Raw genomic sequence first — 21,304 nt, forward strand, 5'->3', positions numbered from 1 at the left:
CTGCTGGTCCCCTTCTCGATCAACCTGTTCTCACAGTGGCCAAATAGATGGCTTACAGGAAGCCCACAAGCAGGCCCTGAGGGCAGGAGCAATTCTCCCCACTTGTGAATTCACAGCACTGGTATTCTGAGGCATACTGCATCTGGCAGCGGAACTAGAACATGGCCCTCATGGCTTGTAAACACTGATAGCCTTCCCCGTGAATTTACCTAGTCATGTTTTAAAGCCATGGGAAGTTGGTGGCCATTACTACATCTTGTGAAATACCTCTGGTAGTAGATGCTGGAGGGGAGGCAGAAGCAGTAGCCCCCTCCCACACAAAGCCACCACCACCTTTCATGCTGAATTCCCTGGAAACGTGGCAACTGCCTCTTTTGCTTTTGAAATCAGTCTCCTGGGAATCGCCTGCCTAGACAGCTCAAGCTGTAAACAATAAAGGCCAGCAAGCTACTGAGGAAAGTGATGGCTTCTCTTTTTTCCTCCCTGGCTCAAGGTATCAGCTAGTCACAGCTCAACGAGTCCGTGACAGTTTCACAGCTGAGTGAAAACTCTGGAAGTCCTCCAGCACAGTGACTGCGGAGCAAGCTTGTCTGCCTCAAAAGGTCAACTTGGCAGCCAGCTAGTGGGCAGCCAAGGGCAACATCTCCTGGTGGACCCGTTAGCTCATAAGCCATAACGGGGAACTATGGCAACAGGTCCAGAGACTTGCACACTTCAAGTGGAATATGCTGTGGCTAGGGATATCAAAGAATTCTGACAAAAATAGAAATGGGAGCAGAAATTGCCAATGTTCTCTTATTTGTTCCATGCCTGGAATGAAAATCAATCCACTAACCACTCTTGTTTTTGCTTTCAGTCCACAAATGATACATGACTGATTACACACACACACCGTTTATGTTTACTTCACATTGAAAATGGAAAATGCAATGGAAAAATTACATTGGAAAAATGTAACAACAACATAGTTTTTAACAGAAGACAAATTGCAGCAGAAAGAAACAGTGCTGCCTGCAATGAATATAGGGCAGATGGAAGCCGATGCCTTACTTCATCCCTAGCTGTGACTTCTCTCTATTGAGAGTTCCAGATAGTTGTGTCCTAGAGCTGTAAGTTCCCCAAGAAATGTTAGGGGTGATCATGGCTGTACAACAGTGGAGCTTGCTAACTTGAGACAAAACATCTTGACATATAGAACATATTGTTGTTTTTTTAAGGAGCTCAGGTTAAAAAGTAATTGCATGAGCCTTGAAAAACTCAGTGCTTATAACTTACTAGCCTCATGGAACCTGAGCTGTTGAGTAAAAGCTGGACTCCTTAACAAGCCTTTGAATTGCCCTTTGCAACTCAGCTCTGGTCCATCACAAGGTGAGCTGTGTGGTTCAGCTCCTGAACTGCTTTGATTCTGCAAGCACATCTTGCTCATGACTTATCTGATAGAACAACAGGAATCACACCTTACCTGCAATGGCAATACAACCAGGGCCACACAAATCATGATAACCACAAGCAGCTGCGAGGGCCAGATCTTGGGTGTGACATCACCATAGCCCACCGTGGAGAAGGTGACAATGCAGAAGTAAAAGGACTTGAAGAGGGAGAGGTTTTCACCGGCTCTTTCTAAGTGCTGGATGCCACAGGTTCTGGATGAAATGAAGGAAAGAACCAAAAGAACTGATTCCACACACAGGACCAGGAATTCCCCCCCAAACTGAGAATAATTTCAACCTTTTTCAATTTCAAAGGCATAATATGCATTCCATAACTGGGAACCGGTTAAGAATTCCACTTTCAGTTGTGTCATCACATCAGGCCTCAGCAGAAAGGCTGACCATGTTTCGAAGTAAACAAGTTAATCCTAGGGCTATGTGCCAGCTCTGGCTGAATCCTGAATACCAAACTGAATCAGTCCAATTTGGGTCAACCCACAATCAGGTCAGGGAGCCTCATATCAACCTAGGTTGCATAGGAGAATTTTGAAAGCATTCCTTGCTGGGGATTCTGTTTCACAAAGAGGCTTCTATTAGCATGATTTACACCGAAACTCCAGTTTTAAAAACAAATATTTGCCAAGTGAGATCTTATCTTACCCAGTGAAAACAAGACACAGCAGAGTGCAGATCAAAATGAGCACCTGATTGAACATAGCCGACTGGGTTCTTTGTATCGCTCTGTGTAGGTCATTCTGGGGGGAAAACACATAACCTTCATATTTACCAAAACAAGATAACAAAGCCTGCTCCAGATTATGGCAACTGGTGAACATTCCTTCATTAGATGTTTCTCAGCAGAGGCTGGATGGTGGCCTATCAGGAATCCCGCAGCAGCAGAGTCTAAGCATTGTCAGTGCGTTTGGACTAGATTATGGGAAGAGCCGTAGCTCAGAGGTAGAGCATTTGCTTTGAATGCAGAAGCTCACAGGTTCAATCCCCAGTTAGGGTTGGGAGAGACCCCTGCCTGAAACTCTGGAAAACTGTCCTGGCTGCCCTCACAGAACTACAATTCTCAAGGCTCCCAGGGAGGGGTGGGAACAACTATTAAATCAGTTTAACAGTTATGTGTATAATAATAATAATAATAATAATAATAATAATAATAATAATAATATCTATTATTTATCTGTTTAATTGTTTTTAATTATTGTTTTTTCTATGTTTTTAGTGGTTGTTATTTTTATCTGTAAGCTGCCTTGAGTCCCATAAAGTAAAAGGTTGGGTATAAATGAATAAATAATAGTCTGACACACTACCCACTAAACTAGTCACTGGGAAAGGTGGGGCACTGAATCTCCCTTTCAACCAGAAATCTTATTCAGCAACTCCTCCTCCTTGTGGCCATCACCCAAAGAGTTTCAAATGCATCTTTGGAACTATCTTTGGAAACCTGTATTTAAAACTACACTCAAGACCACACTGTGCTACTTGCAAGGAAACAAGGCATACAGACACAATGGCCTAGGTTTGGAAAGGGACTGTGTGGCTGCTCTGCTGTTAGGCAGGAACTACACACGGCCTTTCCCAGATCAATCGTGACAACCCAATGCACAGCCAGAAACACAGAACAGATGGAGAATGTTAAAACAATTCTATCTGTTACAAACAACAATTCCCTGGTCACTTACAATCATGTTTTCCAAGGCGTGTTTTGCCAGCCAGCAGTTCAGAAAAACCGGGATAAATAAATTCCGCAGCGGCGGCCAAAATATCTAGGCACAAACAAACAAACAAACAAATTGCCATTATCTGCATGTTTGTTGAATTGTATGTATGTATGGGTACATTTCTGTGCATAGACAGATGGATAAAGATATACTAGGGGATCTGCGCCCCTGCTTGTTAATCTCATCAACCCTGGTCAACCACCCTTCCCCACACCTGACCATCCCCTCGCTTCATCTATCCCCTCCCCTATTCCATCACAGCTTGCCCTAGGCTCTTCCACGTCCCGCAGTTCTGCCCAGAGATCAACTCTGCAAAATCAAAAGAAAGAGAGGGCAAATGTTCTCCTGAGCCAGTGCAGAATGCTTTTCCTCTTCACCGCTGGGTAGCTACCAGAAAGTTCTGACACATTCGTAGAATCAAAGAGTTGGAAGGGGCCACAAGGATCATTCTAATCTAACCCCCAGCAATGCAGGAATCTTTTGCCCAATGTGGGACTTGAACCCACAATCTTAAGATTAGGAGTCTCATGCTCTGCTGACTGAGCTTAGATGGAGCAGCTTCCATGCAGACTTGAGTTTCACTGTCTATATTTTCTAGAAATCAAGCTGTCCTTTTACCCTTAATCATGCAGACAAGTGTATGATTTTCACTGACAATGAGGATTTGATTGCAACCAACCTTGGTGACTGCAAAATACAGGCTATATAATACAGTTGAAATGGTGGCTGTATAATGATTAGGTCACAATTAGATCCTCATTATCAACAATTGTAATAACGCATCCCCCAACAATTACAATAATAAAATGTGCATGCTCTCCTTAAATAAACTGTCAGCCACTCAGGGTGTAAACTGTACATTGGAAAAGAAAGAAATGGCTTTGAGAGGTTGTGATTTTGTTTTTGTTTTTTTTAAATAATGTTTATTAAAGTTTCACAAACAATAAAAAGTTTCAAGATTTAAACTACAAAAATGAAAAAGAAGAAAAAAATGCAAAAACAAAACACATAAGTAATACACAATAGAAAACAATTAACAAAAAAGGGAAAGAAAAAAAGAGAAAAAGAAAAAGAAAAAACCAAAAAGCAAAACAGAAAATAGATTGATATCTTCATACCTTATACTTCATTCACTAGTTTCTTGACCTCCTCACACCTCCCATTTTGTATTCCAGTTCAGATATTAAATTCAGCAAATCCTTACCCTCTAGCATTTATCCTTTATCAATCCCTATTTACATTTTCTTAGGTGAGGTTGTGATTTTGGAGTAGTGGGAGGGTATGCTTAATCCTTCTCCCTCCCGCTGATTTCCCCACCCATATGAATCTTTCGGGATGCGGGTGGCACTGTGGGTTAAACCACAGAGCCTAGGACTTGCCTATCAGAAGATCAATGGTTCGAATCCCCACAACAGGGTGAGCTCCCGTTGCTCTGTCCCAGCTCCTTCCAACCTAGCAGTACGAAAGCACGTCAAAGTGCAAGTAGATCAATAGGTGCCACTCCGGCGGGAAGGTAAACGGCATTTCTGTGCACTGCTCTGGTTCACCAGAAGCAGCTTAGTCATGCTGGCCACATGTCATGCTGGCTCCCTCGGTCAGTAAAGCGAGATGAGCGCCGCAACCCCAGAGTCGGCCATGACTGGACCTAATGGTCAGGGGTCCCTTTACCTTTACTATGTATCTTTTAGTTCAATGTCATCCCACTAGAGAGCGTGCGCACGAAAGGAGCCCCAAGATTTTGACTGCCTAGGGGGCCTCTGTAGAGGTGTGTGTGTGTGTGTGTGAGAGAGAGAGAGAGAGAGAGAGAGAGAGAGAGAGAGAGAGAGAACCTATGATAGGAAGAGCTGTCCTTGATTGGTCATAAGTGAGAAGGCAGGGATATGGGGGCTGACTGAGGAAAGGCTGAGGTTGGTGGAGTGCTGTTCCTTTCACCAAAATGGAAGAGCCCCCATTAGTGAAAGAGAGTGTGCATGTGGCAGTGGCTGGGGAAAGATTGAAGCAACTCCCCACCACCTGCTGTTTCTCCACTCAAATCCACAACCCCCTGAACCTGCTTTTCTCAGCAAAAGTCTCCAGTGGAGACATATTTGCATGTGGATCTGCAGCCTACCCTTGGAACTGGACCCTAAAAGTTAAGGTTATATTACATTGCTATTTCATCTGAGGATTGTTTCCTCTAAGGGGTTCAGCTTGGCATATTCAACTCCTCACTGTTTTATCTTCCAACAACCCTGCTAGGTTGGGAAACAGCCTAGTGAGCTTCATGGCTATGTGGATATTTCAACCAGGCCTCCCTGGCCCCAGTCCAGTACTCCATATAGGCTTAAGCTCTGTCTCATCAGATTTCAGTGACAAAGAATGGACCTCTTCATGTGTTATTATGGCAGCTGATTCCAAGCTTTGTCCTATAATCCTGCTGTAATCTTTGGAAGCCCAGCACCAAATTGCAGTAGGGTGGGCTATTTGTTAGCAGCTGTGCTCTTGCAAAGCTCATGTATGTTTTGAGTGAGCTGTTGCTAATGAACCCCACCAGCAGCTGTTCCCTTGCAAAAATCCTTTTTTTAAAATCTGAATGGCAGTGACAACTGTTCTTCCTCTCTCTCTTTTTGAATAAGCAGGAGAACCTCTCAGCAACCATTTCTTTTAGCAATGTTCATCTAACACACACTTACGGTAATAATGAAGGGCACAGTGTTGATCATTTCAAGGATGAAGGTTACACGAAAGATCTGCTCACAAATGTTTCCCTAAAAAGAAAAAGAGATCCATATTTGTTAGCCCTGCATGCATGCACAACAGGTGTGCCATCTATGTTGGGCCGTGGGGGCTGAGCTCCCCCTCAGAATTTTCACTGAGGGAGGCGTGCCCCCTCAATATTCCACAGTTGGCTGGACCCTGTCAGGCCCTCCCATGGCTGCAACTAGGCCCCACTGGGGCCATTCAAAGCAGGCCCAGTTGGTCTTCCTCCCACCGTGTGACATCACACATTACACCCTGCAATGTTGGGCGGAACTCAGTGCACCTGATGCATGATCAGTTTAGCCAACCTACCTTCAAGGCCATAATCTTACCTTGTAGCTGAGATAAATCAGAAGCATCGTCTCCAGAAAGCTAATGATTGCTACGCTGACCTGGAAGTGGTGGTAAGGGGAAAGCAGAGGGATTTTTAGCGCCGTTGTCCAACATGAATGGAGAATTCTGCAATAGTCTAACCCAGGAATATCTGACTTGAAGGCGACTGGCTTCCTCCGTAGGGTGCTTACAAAGATATATACAAATCACGGTCTCACTGTCAGAGGTGTTTCCCCTGGACCTTTGTAATTTCTTTTGACAGACATGTCAGCCAGCAAATTAATCACCGGTCCTGGGGACACCTGTCAGACACCTGTAACTGACAAGATATACTGAGCCATGAATCCAACTCTGATTCAGTTATCTGTCCTCTCCCTACCGCAGGTGGGTTGTAATATTTTCATTTTTTTAAGTGATGCTATTGTACATTTATTCAATTACATGGATGTGTGTATGTGTCTCTCTGTGTGTTTAAAAAGTAGAATAAGCTTGTACTGTGTTGAAAAATTGTTCTGGAAAGGAGAAGGGGGTTAATGATAGCACTGGTCCAGGACAGTCAGTGCTGTGCATAACAAGTAGAGTGATGTAAATAAGCAGAGTAAATTTCCTTCAGTTTTATCTTGTGGAGAAGAAGATTATGTTTAAATTACCAAAACATGGGGATTGTACTTCACCTGTAAAATTATATATGTCTGGATGAAACAAATTTGGCGCCAAATGGCCCTATCCAATTTTAATCAAGAATATATAAAACTACGTTTCAGACCCTTAACCACTGCATTCATTTGTGTATTTTAACAATTTTCTTCTTCACTTACCTGTATTGCCCATAATGGCTTGTTTCGGTCCACCCATATAACTGGAGTCCTGTACAGAATATGTAATAACAAAGACAAAAAATCTTGTTGGAGGATTTGATTTGAAAGCAATGGGCTCATGTTGATTGTAGCCAACTTGTCCTCCTATTGAGCTGTTTCAGACTTTGAACACAAAATGTATGAATCTGGAAACAGCACTTCTGAATTTTAAATATGACATTTTATCTCAGGATTCAAGATCTGGGAGTTTTAGGCTTGCTGGCATTTCTCCTCTCTTTTGATTTTGACAGGCACAAAACGTGAACTAACAATGCAGTGTCATGGATCAAATCTCATCTAGGTAAGATAAGGAGGTAAGATAATAAATTTGCAATCTGCCTATAAAATTCTACGCAGGACAAAATACCACCACATATAAACAATAAAATACTAAGGGCTGTTCCGTGTCAATAACACAACTGAATCAAATATTAAATCTCATTACATGTGGAATATAAAATACTTCCCAATACAAAATACTGCTGTATTATCAAATAATAAATACTGTTGTATTTACTATTTAATCTGTTCAGTAAAATATTAAATACATCTCAAGCCAACTATCACATACTGTCTAACACTATGCACCTTTGCATGTCATGTAAAAAACCCAACACAATTTCATGCTAGCTATCCAGTAAAGACAAACATAAAATGTTATTGTATATCAACGACCAAGTACATTCATACCTCAGGTTGAATGTGCTTTGGGATGAGTGCGTTCGAGTTGCACTCCGTGGCAACTCGGAAGTAATGGAGCGCATTACTTCCGGGTTTCGCCGCTTCCGCATGCGCAGACGCTCAAAATGACGTCACGTGAATGCACAGAAGTGCCAAAACGTGACCCGCGCACGTGCAGACGCGCGGACACAGGTTATGTTTGCTTCTAGATGCGAACGGAACGGATCCCGTTCGCATCTAGCGGTACCACTGTACTCTTAAATATTGAATATTGAAATAAAAGATCTTTAGTGTCAAATACCAATTGACTATAGCAGTTGGGAAGCTGCTTGTTTGCTCCACATTTGGACACCTCTTAAGATATTGTAACCAAACCTTTCATGGTTCCTGAGATCAAGGAGCAGGTGTTTGTCTATGTTTGGATACGACTAGGTGCCATTCTGATTCAAGATGGCAGACAGAACATTTCAAAACTGTACTACTTTAAGCACTGGTCTCTAAACCACATGGATTTTTCAGTTTCTCAGAATTCCAAAGGACACAAGATGGAGAGCAAAGATCTTCAGTGTCCAATATCAATACCACACACACACACACACACACGGAGAGAGAGAGAGAGAGAGAGAGAGAGAGCAAGCTTATTTTGTTTCAAAAGTAGCAGTGAAAAGTTCTGGGGACAGAGGTCAAGTTAGTTCAATTCTTACTTCTTTTTTTAAAATAATTTTTATTAACCGGCCAATCAAATCAAATTAAATCACATCACAAAAACTTCGAATTACAAAGCCGAATTTTAAATTTTGTTGGGGGGACCCATATTTCAAGATCCGAAGGGGGATTCTGATCATCTTCTTGCTACTGCATTAATGTCCAAATCAGACCAAATCAGTCCAAACAGAGTTCATAATTCTATCCAATCTTATCTTGCTGTTTCCACATCACATCTTGTTCATATATTTTCTCTTTATTCTTTATGATCTCTTCTGATAGTCTCCTTAAGCCGATAAACACCAATATTAATCCTGTGTGAATTTTTCCGTTCTTCCAATCCTCAAATCGAGATGGTTTCCATATATCATCGCCTTCATAGATAACACCGCTCTTTCCATCATTAATCTCGCAAAACTGTCGCTCTTAAGTCCCTCTGAAGAGTTTCACCCACAATATAAAAGCAGCTCTATTTCTCTATTTCTCCTCCCAGACTCAAGACCTACGACAGAACTTCCCAATATGGCGACGGCATTTTTAACTGCGTCATTCCAAAGCCCTTATACATTCCACGCTCTTCTTAAAACATGCTTTGGTTCAAAAGTTTATCTCCACACAGCCTTAAATCCACAGCTTAAGTCCTTAAAACGACATTTCTGACTCGTGAGGGGAGGGGATTCTTGTTTAATCACATAAGGAAAGAAAGGAAAGTTTTTTCCCCTTCCCCCATCAGTCATTTGCCATACAGTATCTTGGCGTATCTTCTCATGATTTATTCTTGTCTTGTTTTATCAGAGATCTCTTCTGTTAGCAGTCTTTACTCCCCCTCCTTCCTTGAAATATGTGCATTCCTTCATCCAAATTGTTTCTTTTGAAGTTCTTGCAGCTAGTGGCGCGGATCAGGGACGGCGTCCAGGAGTGCCGGAATCCCACCGGAGGGCTTTGTGCCTAGTGCCCCCATCCCCACAAATTTGGGGGTGGTATAGGGCACAGCAGGCAAGGGCAGTCCCCCCACCATCCTGGGGAGGGGGGTAGGGAGGCTAATTACTCCCATCATAGCCTCCAAATTACCTCGTGTGGGTCGGAGAGATGTTATTGTCAGCCATCTTCCGATGCGCCCCCTAGTGGCCCGGTTCAATTCTTCCTTACACTTAGTTTCACTCAGCTCTGGGAGGCGACGTTCTTCTCTTACCCGAATCATTTCTACAAATGTGCTGTCTGGTCTAGCAGTTTAGTTAAGCAGATTACTAAGTGCATTCCTCCATGGGGGATGAGCAATTTCCAACGCCCCTCTTCGCTTGCTATGCATCCTAATATCTCACTTACTGGAATTTGCATATTCTCCCTTTTAAGCTCCAACCTGGGAACACAGAGCACTTAACAGCAGCCGAAGGTACCATATTTTTTGCTCTATAAGACTCACTTTTTCCTTCCTAAAAAGTAAAGGGAAATGTGTGCGCATCTTATGGAGTGAATGTAGGCTGCGCAGCTATCCCAGAAGCCAGAACAGCAAGAGGGATTGCTGCTTTCACTGCTCAGCGATCCCTCTTGCTGTACAGGCTTCTGAGATTCAGAATATTTTTTTTCTTGCTTTCCTCCTCCAAAAACTAGGTGTGTCTTGTGGTCTGGTGTGTCTTATAGAGCGAAAAATACGGTATATCTTTCCCTGATGTTCAGGCTTTGAATAGGTTGTTGCTTAAAAGGCCCTCCCTCAGAAAATCCCCTTTCCTTGGGATCATCAAGCAGCAGATCGCGTGGAGTGAGCAATAGGGGGTGAGTCCTCCCCACACTGTGAAGTGGGATCTGAGGGCCTCCAGGCTCACCTAGGATGAGGAGCTGCATTGCACAGGTAACAAAGTCGGCCTGGAAACTGCCTGCAACAATTACTTCCAGGCTTCAGCTTTTGTCTTGGGGAAGAGATCCGCTGCCCCAAACCTGGACAGAGACTTCCAGCTGGTATAGGCAATATTGAGCTAGTTTGACCAATGGTCAGATTTGGTAAAAGGCAGCCTCCCATGTCCTTTCTATACAGCTGCATAGAGGCTCTGTCTCACCTAGTGAGCCACTTTTTCATGGCAGGAAGGGCTATTTAAAACATTATTATGGGGTGTAAGCAACTCCCCCACTCCCCATCAACAACATGATTTTGCAGATTATATAAACTAGCCTGTCATTTGAGCAAATCCACAGATATATAATCAGAAGGGCCACTGGCCCCCTACTTACCAGTTGATTTGTGTTGATGACTGGTTGAAAGTTGAGGAATTGTGTTTTTCGCATTCCCAGCTGAGTGAAAATAGTATAAAAATAAAATGCCTTTTAGAAACAGTACTCAGGCTACAGGAAGCTACAGCAGGGAGTTAGTATTTCAGAAGACAGCATGTTGCTTTTAATTGAAATAAACTATGTTAGGAGCCCTTTAGATTGGTGGGGTTTTTTGGGGGGGGATTGTCTTCTGCAACATGCCACTGACACAAGAACAGCTTACTAACAGTGAATGCACGCGGGGCTATCTACACATTATTCTACTTGTTCTGCGATGCCCCCCCCCATGTTACCACATTAACGCCATCGGGAGGGGCACTCTTGCATCACAGCATGACAAGGTAGAGACAAAACAAACAAATAAATAAGCCTGGAACATTTGTAGTAGGAAAAGTTTTAGGATTTCAGTAGGTAGTTATGGCACGTGCCCTGAAAGCAGAGTGTCTGCCCTGAAACTTTTGCAGGTGCAAATAATATTGAAAGTGGGATCACACATGGCTGCCCCAATACCATCATGAACACAAATAATCATAGATGCACAATAAAACAGGCATGCTGTAGCAGAGAGAAAGCCTCTCACCATCCTATCTGTTGTGGGTCATCAAGCAGAACACGGACAATGTAAAGGAGGCAGGTTAGGAGCTTCAGGGAGAAGTTGAAGAGGCGGATTCTCAGACCTGTAGCAAATGGAACAAATGAGAGCTATGGGTAGCCATAAAACAAAACACACACAAACCCAAGAGTGCCCCAGACATATTTTTGAGCTTGTGACAACAGCAGACACGTCACTTTCAAGAACCATGGAGCATCCAGAACACAGAACTGTGACAAGCGATGCTAATGGCCTGGAGAAGGCATTTGGTATCACATTACATTAAAATAATTTTAAAATACCGATGTATAATTATAAATTCTCAAAAACGGTATAAAAATAACAGTAAAATATATAATCAACAAAAACATAAAGCAACAGTCCAAACAGCACAATATTAGGTTGGGGTATGGGGGGGGGGGAGGTTGTTGCTGTTTTTGATATTATTTGTTTCAGATCCTATTGTGATTTATGTGGAATTTTAAAAATTTGGTTGTGTACTTCTTGATGTTTTATTTATTGCTTGTGACTGCTTTTGTTATGTTTGTAATTATGTGTATTTTATGTTGTAACCCACCTTGTGGGTTAACTATAGAAAGGCAGCATACAAATGAACCTTGCACACCACTTGACTGTAATAAGAAACAAAAAGGTAAAACAATAAAATCAAGAAGAATTCACAGCCACAAGTCCCTTTACCCCCAAATATTGTGCACAGAGCTGCACTGCAAAATTCAGAGAAGTGCAAATTTCAAAAGGCGGCTGGGTTTTGGTTCCTGCACCATTTTGGAAAGTGCGTATTAGGTAGTCCACCTTTAACTGCAAACTGAATTTAATTTCTCTTCCCTTCCCCTTAATCCAAATACACTGCTCACAATGGGGGTGGGGGAACAAAAGGGGGGGATGTTATCTCATTATGTTACAAATGCTTGCTTCTGGGAACATCTGCTTTCAGCAACATTTAAACATCTATTGTCACTTCATCAGGAGAAACAAACACACATAGTAATTTGTGTTGCTTAATATAGCAAGGCTGCCTAAGGATCATTTCTCTGAGCTGTGTTACCAACAATTGCCCCGCCCCCCAAAAATCGACTGCCATTTGCCCAATAGCTTTGTGCTGCGCCCATCATTATTTATCATCTTTGTGCTTTAAATAAGCACAAATATGATAAATAAAAGTAGCAGGCATATCAGCTTGTTGAAAGTATTCCACACTTCATCTTCCCTGCATGGGGAAAAGTTCAGGACAACTGTTATCAGAACACCCAGAGTAGAGAGCTCTGAGGATATTGCATTAAATTGTTTTTTCCCACCCTTCATGATATGTTCATTTAAGAAAATCCTATCCATTGGTTGTAATAGTAGTATTAGCTTTGGTATTATTACAGTTTATTGCCTGCCATCAACCTCAACATCCCAGGACAGGTTACAGCAATCAAAATACAACATCAACATTAAAATACAATATTACACAACATGCATCGGGGGTCGGGATATAAGACCATAAGATGAGCCCTGGTGGATCAGAATGAGGCCTTTGCTAGGGGTGGGGATCTTGTTCAGTCTGAGAGCCACATCCCCTTCTGGGGGTCATGTGACAGAGGTGGGCGGGGCCAGAGGTAAAAGCAAGCAACAAATGGAAATTCTACCTTTGTCCACCAGGCTGCTTTCTGCACACCCCTCCCTATCCTCCAAGCAAGAGGCATTGTCCGAGGTCAAGGACACATCCCAGTCAAGCAAAAATACTCAAGGAGCAAAGCAGCCTATAGAGAGGACTGAAGGCAGTAGCGGTGCACCCCATTTCACCACCTGAAGTGAAATGGAAAGGTGCCACCCTGTTCATGAGCCAAATACCAATTCCCCTCTTGCTGCCCCTGCCAAAGCCTTGCTTGCTGGGGTTGTGTGGCTTCTGGGTTCCAGCAAGATCTCACATGCTTCCCCAGTTCAGGTGGCGGGGGCATGGCCACAAAGGGGCCTCTTGGTTCCTGCCCCTTGAGGCAGGTGCCTCAACCTGCAGGGAAGATTCAAAGGGTTTGGTCTATAAGCTCCCTGTACCCACTGATTCACCACCACAGTCCCTACCCCAGACAATCCACCACCACCATGGACAGGGAGGTTTATTTCAGTTTTGGAGCCTTGCTTAGTAGGAGATGTTATGGGTGAGAATCAGCACTGGTGGAGGAAGGGAGGGGTGGGGGAGCACCATCGGGAAGGGGGGTACCATCGCGGCCGCCCCCCAAATGTGCTACCCCCCACCGCGCTTGGCGCCACGGCCTCACAGTGCCACGCCCCCACGGGTGGCATGCCACGCCCACAGGACGTGCGTCACACCCCTGGGTTGCATGTCAGCCATGCCCCCACCTGCTCTCCGCCCCCGGTACTGGAGCATGCAGCTTTGCCACAGAGAAGCAGTAGACATAATAATGGTTCAGTGCCCCCTCTCATTTACTGATCCTTCCCACTAATCCCCTCCTTTCCATCCGCACACTAGCATAATGAGGCAAAACTGAGTTTGTAGAGTTTTTCCTGAAGCATCAATGTGCTCCCTCATCAAGCTCCCATTATCTCTGCCTAGAAGGAAGACTGTGATTCTATGGAAGGCACATCAAAGAGCCCTGCCCCACACCTTTAAAAGTGCTCTGGTCAGATTTCTACTAAAATTGAATATGAATTTGCAAGAAGGGTTCCACCCTCCTACGCAAAACTGGGATCTTCCTCTCCCAAAATGTGAAACCTAAAACGAAGAAGAATCTTGCTTCTATGGAGATTGGGAAGGGCTCAGAAAATCAGTCATCTGGACATACGATGCTGTAGCATTTGCAACCAATAGATGGAGCCATTGTTGTCCCGAAGCAGCACTCCAGAGAAGACCTACCCTTATTTGTAAAAGGAAAAGGCTTCAGATGTGAGCAAAGCTGTATTAACAACAATTGATGGCTCAAGTTCAGAAGCAGAAATGTGTGAAAACAGATGAATCATGCTCCACATTAAATGATCTGTTACTTCCACCAGCTGTTAAATCACCACCGTTGCAACCCACAATATAAATCAAATAGATCAGCATGGTCAATTCAAGCCCAGCTATGGCAGGATGTGAGGGAGGGGTGGGATCTGCAATCACTTTTGCATGCTTAAAAAGCTGTTGGGTGCTTAGTGTCCTCTCTGTACACCTTGTAGGAGTCACTAGCAATCTTCATTTATGCTGGCACCAGAGTCTGCTTTGTGTCTTGCAGCAAAATATAGACTCCCTGTGCACCCACTCCCCAGCTCACGAATCCCAACTGTCCTCATTTATTGGAGACAATCCCTATTGTTTTTCAATCAATCAAATTCTATTATTATGATCTCAAATCAGCCACTAGAATAAAGTGAACCACATGGAATTTTACAGTTTACAGGCAAAAGACTCTTTGGGATTAACAAAAAGCTAGGATATGAGTGTGCATCATCACACATTCACAAACACACTAGAGTGAATTACTGAGGACTAGAATGGTTGGTAGAGCGCTTTAATCATCGGGTTCCTAGCAATGTAGGATTTTGCCACATGGATGGTGATTTTGTTAGTGGAGTCTATTAAAAGGGAAGGAAGTGTAAAAATTATCTGGTCTCCCTGGGAATTTTATTAAAATAGGTGTGATGTATAAGTAGCAAATGTCCTTATAGTATAAGCAGTAGAGTAAAACACGCTTTACTATTTCAATGCTGGACTGGCAGAAGCAGACATGCTGGTTATACGGAATGTGTGAGTATTTCCCTTCCAGCAAAGTTGATAGTAAGGCATTAAAACAGACCAAAGTGAAAGTTCTGTGGTATTTGTAAATTTCAAGTATATAAGATAATCAGCGAGTGCTGTTTTTGCTACAGTTTCCAGCTGCCAGTTCCCCAATATTTTGAAGCTTGCTCCTGAGTAAACATTGCTACCCAATATTTATTTTATTTAGTAAACATTTTTACAAATCACTTCATAGCATAGAGTCATCAAAACAAGGGCAAAACAGAATGAAAAACTGAAATACAAGCTCTAAGAACAATAAAGTCAATTAAGCAACATCTGGAAGAGTAAAATCTAATTATAAATCAATGGAAGCATTTCATCAAATCTTTCATAAACAGGAAGGGAAAGCCTTCCATACACACCCCCACACACCCCACCACCCAATTATTTATTTCATTTTTAAATCCCTTCCTATAAAGCATCTCAAAGTAATATCACAATCTCTCTCTCTCTCTCTCTCTCTCTCTCTCTCTGTCTCACACACACACACAACATTAAAACAATTGCATATATAAAAACAATTAAAGGAAACATCACATATAACAAAACAATCACATTTATTAAAACCATTGCACATGTAGAACAACTTCAAGTAAACAAGGGATACCAGGTGGTATAAAGATCTCCACTATCAATATTCCTTCTAGCAGGCACCGAGAAGACAAAAAAAATGCCCCCTGTCTGATGTGCAATGGGAAGGAGTTCAATGTTTGACCTGGAATGCAAAATTGGGGGTACCTGCATTTTTAAAAGCTGGGTTAATAAGCTGTTTTCCAGAGTGACAAGTACCCCTTGGGACCAGTGGGGCAGAAGGCAGGGAGACGAATTGTAGATGGCACCAGAGCCAATGAGAGGCAGAGCCAACTCAGTCTAGTCTTGTCCTCTGCCATCCTCCTCCCTGCTGAGCAAGGGCAACACTGGAGACTAAGGAGGAGCAAGTTAGCAGGCAGGGCCACCCCCTGGACTGGATGCAAGTAGGAAGGGAGGCAGGTGGGAGTGGCTGAGGGCAGAATGAGGTCATGGGACAAAGCCCCATTTGCCCTATGGACCAGCCTCCATTGGTTCAGTACCCCATCCACACCCTTAGTTCTCCCACAGCACTTCTCAGACTGTGCGCTAGGGCCCACAAGGAGGCTACAGAGTGGTTTTTCAGGGTTAGGTTTTTGCTGCCTCAGATGCCCCCTACCACACACACAGAAGACTGGGTGCCTTGAATTTGGCATGAGTACATTGAAGTATATAGATAGCCTCACATCAAGTATTTTAGTAGTTCTAAACCCATATACACAAAGCAGAACCCAGTGGTGCAAACACTTACTTGATCTTTGGTTTTTGATGAAGAACAGCTTGAGGCGCTCCTTAAACGTGTTTTCATTCACATAAAACTCCACTTGGACCCTGCCAAGTGAGAAAGAAGCATGTGAGGAGTTATCCAGAGCTCTTACAATATCACCACGACCAAGTTGACACTACAGTAGGGTTGGGTTGCCATATGTCTGGACATGTCCTCTATTAGGGGGGCTTCATGTCCATCCAGACAACCGTGGGGTGAAAGGGTGCCCCCAAAAGCTCAACAACTTTTTGTGTCCAGCACCCCTACACTACAACCTATCTGCAATTGCTGTGCAATGGCTAGTTTCGAGGGAAACAGATTGACCTTACTTCCCTTCCTCCCCTCTCCATTTATTTATTTGGGGGGAAGAGATGGGGCCTTATGAACAAATTTGTCTCTGAAAAACTAGACACACATGCAACCTCTGCTGGTTTTCTTGCAATGGCCACATGCCATCTTGTTTTGGTGACAGTGTGGCAACTCTCCCACTGAGTTTGCTGTTAGTATCGAGGGAATGATACGGACATTTCAGTGTTACATGCAAAATCTAAATAAGAGATGCTGCTTTAAGAAGACCTGAAAAGCCCTGCAGGATCAGTCTGATGGCCCATCTAGTCCAGCAACCTCCACAATGGCCAACCAGTTGCTCCAATGGAAAGACCGCAAGCAAGACCTGAATGCAACTTTCCCCACTTCTGATTCCCAGCAACTGGTATTCAGAAGCAGACTGTCTCTGAAAGTGGACGAGAACATAGCCATTGTGGCTAGTATCCATTGATATCCTTAGTAATACCCCCTGTGAATTTGTCTAATCCTCTTCAAAAGCCACTGGAAGACGGTAGCCATCACTGTTTCTTGTGGGTGCCAATTCCAGTATCCCCCCCCCCCCGCCCTGAACCTCCCAAAACTCAGTTTAATTGGATGTCTCTAAGTTATATTTATTATGAGAAAGGGAGAAGTTTCTCCACACCCTTGCCTAATCTTATAGCACTGAAACGCAGGGTCCTTACAACTTGCAAACATTTTCTCATAGGGTCACCAGGGACCAGACGTTGTTCCTTCATGATGACTAGCTCCAGGGCTATCAAGTGGCCACCCCTGCTTTGCACCAAACTTTTTACACACACACACACACACACACACACACACACACTTACAAATTTAATGGGGGGGGGATAAAGTTACACCATCAGCTCACATTAGCAATAAGAATAATTCATCACTCCTAATTTCCACACATATATAAGCAGCCCCAAAATCCAAAAAGATATCCCCATGAGAGTGATGAGTATATGATACAGAAAGCACAACAACATCATACTTTGCACCAGACTTTTCAGTTTCTGCATAGTGGACAATGAGAACTTTTTTTTGTTTTTTGGCAGAGAGCCAAAAGCTTGGCGTTGACACTTTTCTTTTAAACCATTGGTCTTATTTAGAAGATAAATAATTGCCATCCTTACTTACTGCAGTTGTTTTTTTTTAAAAAAAGATGTCTTAAGAACAAGCAGCAATTCCATTTTATTCAAGCAAGAAGCAGTTACAACCAGTGCTTTTTTCTGGGGGGACGCAGGGGTACACATACCCCTAAACATTTTGTGAATTTATGTTTGGCCTCATTGAGGGGCAGTATTTCAATATGAGTAGGGAAATGAGAGTACCCCCTAAACATTTTTTTTGGGGGGGGGGAGCACTGGTTGCAAACAACATCTAAACACATCAAACACTAAAAATGAATCAACAATTTTTGTTTATGTAGCAGGCTGAGAAGGAGCGGAGAGAGTGGGGGTGAGAGATAAGAGAGAGTCCCAGACAGTTCAAGCATATTTTGTGTTGTTCCCCAAATATACACACTCACTGTCCCCTTGGTCCTGAGCAGCTGAGAATGGTTACCTTTTGATCCCTTGAAAAGTACAAGAAGCTGAAGGAGGAAGTTGGAAGAGGCTTTCTTTCCCACTTCCTTTGTCAGCTCTATGTACTTTTCAAGGCTCCTATTAGTTCTACTGAGAGTGGAGAGGGGTGTGTGACGCCCACAGTACCAGCTCAGAGATGCAAACAAGAGAGTCTGAGACACTTCAAATGTTCATGTAAGCTGTGACCCTCAAGCTGTTGCTGCACTTCAACTCCCATTAGTTAGCATGGTCATGACCATAGATACTTCTGATCAATGCATTCATGTTGGGAAGCATCCTTTGAAAACCAAACAACCATTTTGAGCACACATCAATTGCTGTTCTGCCTTTGTTACACTTTACGTTGGAGTACCTCAGGAGGGAGGAGACCAGTATTCTGCCACAGCTACCGCTCAACAGATTTACATTTGTCAGTCTGCAAGTGTTAAAACAGTAAAAAGGAAAAGGACCCCTGACAGTTAAGTCCAGTTGCATACGATTCTGGGGTTGCAGTGCTCATCTTGCTTTACTGGCCGAGGGAGCTGGCATTTGTCCGCAGACAGTTTTTCCGGGTTATGTGGCCAGCATGACTAAGCCGCTTCTGGTGAAAGCAGCGCAGCGCATGAAAACGCCGTTTACCTTCCCACCAAAGCGGTACCTATTTATCTACTTGCACTTTTTGGCATGCTTTTGAACTGCTAGGTTGGCAGGAGCTGAGACTAAACAACGGGAGCTCACCCCGTCGCAGGGATTCGAACTGCCAACCTTCCGATTGGCAAGCCCTAGGCTCAGTGGTTTACACCACAGCGCCACCCATTCACCTCCAAGAAAAACATTTGTAATAATAATGGAGAACCCAAAACAAATGAATCTATCTCAGCTTTCAGATGGGTGGCTGATTGATGGATGGGTCCACAAGGCACTATGGGAATGTTGTATTTGCAGAGTCCTTTACTCAGCGGAATGATGAGCAGTACGTGCCACATGCTTAACGTTGCTTTATTTTTCAGTTCAATGTTGAGAAATTACAAACATGCATCTTGCCTCTGCGGGAGCAGAGAAGCAACCGTCCTTCTCCTCGGAATGAAGAACACCGAGAGAGAGTGAAAAACAGGAAACCAGTGTACGTCACATCCAGTCTCCCATTCCCGTGGGAAAACCCAACAGTACTCTGACTGTGGAATGTAAACATTGTCTTGTGACAAGTACTTCGCTGCACAGTGAAGAGAGCAGAAACCAACAGGGAATACTAAAGATGGACTGAAGCAAAGGACACTGGTCATCTAGGCTTCAGACTCATATGTCAGCTTTTATACCAGTTTCACATCTTCTTTGGCTTCCAACAAAGAATGCTGTAGTTTGGTAAGGAAGCTGAGCAGAGTTGGCACCAGGGTTCAGAATCACTGGGCACATGCTACTGTCCACATTCCCACAGTGGGTTCTGCTGATCCTGCTCCTCCTCCTCCCTGAGTCAGTGTTAATCTCTTGCCGTACACTGGCTGTAACCAATGACAGGTGATGATGCAGCTTCCTGTTGAAAGCAGAGTTTGTTGACATGACTGATCAGCTGAGCAGTGACATCCACATATCACTAAACCTTTCTCCACATGTTTCCAGTAGTAGATAGGTAGCCGTGTTGGTCTGCCATAGTCAAAATAAAAAAATTCCTTCCAGTAGCACCTTAAAGACCAACTAAGTTAGTTCTTGGTATGAGCTTTCGTGTGCATCTGAAGAAGTGTGCATGCACACGAAAGCTCATACCAAGAACTAACTTAGTTGGTCTTTAAGGTGCTACTGGAAGGAATTTTTTTATTTCTCCACATGGTTTGTTATCAAACTGCCTGCGCAAAAGAAGCTCTTGACTTCATAGTGGTGCCCAGGGCCGTCTTACCCATAGGCACTAGGGGTGTGGGGCACCTGGGCACTGGGCTCTCAAGGGACCAGGCCAAGAGTCCAGGGCCCAAGAGTTGAGTCCGGGGGTGAGCCCACCCATCAGCCAGAGTGCTGCGGCAAGCTCTTCTGCTGCGGGCAGCTCTGCGCCACGAGTTCATGGGTGACTGAGCCAGTGAGATGCTGAGGTGGCCAACCGCCCTGCCCTCCTGTGCACCTGGAACTGGGCAACTGGGGGGGGGCACCAGGCGGATCTTTGCATCCCAACACCGCATATGCTTAAGACAGCCCTGGTGGTGCCAGTTGACTGACAAACAGGTTACCCTGGCCATGGGCCAAAATGGTCCGAAGAGATTGGGGAAAGTAAGGATCTGGTCCGCTGACTGGGAAATGTTCTGCAGCCCTGCACAAGAGACTATTTGCTCAGATAGAGCAGTGATGTTGAAGCGATGGTTTTCTAGGCTCTGGTGGGCTGGGAGTCAGATGATAGAATGCTCAGGCAGGCTGGCATGGCAGCCTAGAGGGTGCCTTCCAAAGCAGGTCTCATTCTGCCAGTCTTGCTGTAGAAAGAGGATGTTGGTGGTAAGACAACCAAATCCTGACTTCTGGAAGCCCCAGCTCAAGAAAGCCACCCATTGGTTAGAGTGTTGGACTAGGCCAGAGGTGAGGGACCCCTTTTCATCCCAGGAGCTACATCCCAACACAGACAACCTTTTGGGGGGGGCACATGCTGGTAGTGAGCATGTCCTGAGACAAAACGTACAGAGCAACAAATGTTATTTTTACCTTTGCATAGCAGGCTACGTTTTAGCCATGCACAATCCAGAGATTTTTACCAGGGCTATGCATGCCTCCCTTGATCTGATTTGGAGCCCAATCCAGGGCAGACCCAGATCAGAGCCTTGAAAACAGTTTTGGGGGCTTACACAGTATTTAACTAGCATTCTGGAGCCCTTTTGACAGCCCCAGATCACTGGAGATGGACCTGATCTGATCCAAGATGACCCAGGGCAGCCTTAACCTGCTCCAGCCAAACCTCAGGTTGACTTGAATTGGCCCGATTCAGTTTGGGATCC

The 21,304-nt window shown here is 44.0% G+C and overlaps 1 protein-coding gene across 5 annotated transcripts in view; it reads right to left on the reverse strand.

Moving 5' to 3' along the window:
- KCNT1 (potassium sodium-activated channel subfamily T member 1) overlaps window positions 1–21,304 on the reverse strand; it is a 201,463-nt gene that overhangs the window by 56,170 nt on the left and 123,989 nt on the right. For all 5 annotated transcript variants that reach the window (XM_081180026.1, XM_081180030.1, XM_081180028.1 and 2 more), the window contains 9 exons: window positions 16,432–16,511; window positions 11,321–11,417; window positions 10,702–10,761; window positions 7,051–7,099; window positions 6,232–6,291; window positions 5,833–5,907; window positions 3,122–3,205; window positions 2,091–2,185; window positions 1,463–1,643 (listed from right to left, as the gene is read on the reverse strand). In XM_081180026.1, coding sequence (XP_081036152.1) covers window positions 1,463–1,643; window positions 2,091–2,185; window positions 3,122–3,205; window positions 5,833–5,907; window positions 6,232–6,291; window positions 7,051–7,099; window positions 10,702–10,761; window positions 11,321–11,417; window positions 16,432–16,511 — 781 coding nt within the window. The remainder of the gene's footprint in view (window positions 1–1,462; window positions 1,644–2,090; window positions 2,186–3,121; window positions 3,206–5,832; window positions 5,908–6,231; window positions 6,292–7,050; window positions 7,100–10,701; window positions 10,762–11,320; window positions 11,418–16,431; window positions 16,512–21,304) is intronic.

The sequence above is a fragment of the Podarcis bocagei genome (assembly GCF_964188305.1).
Source record: "Podarcis bocagei genome assembly, chromosome: Z".
In the NCBI taxonomy this organism is placed as follows: Eukaryota; Metazoa; Chordata; class Lepidosauria; order Squamata; family Lacertidae; genus Podarcis; species Podarcis bocagei.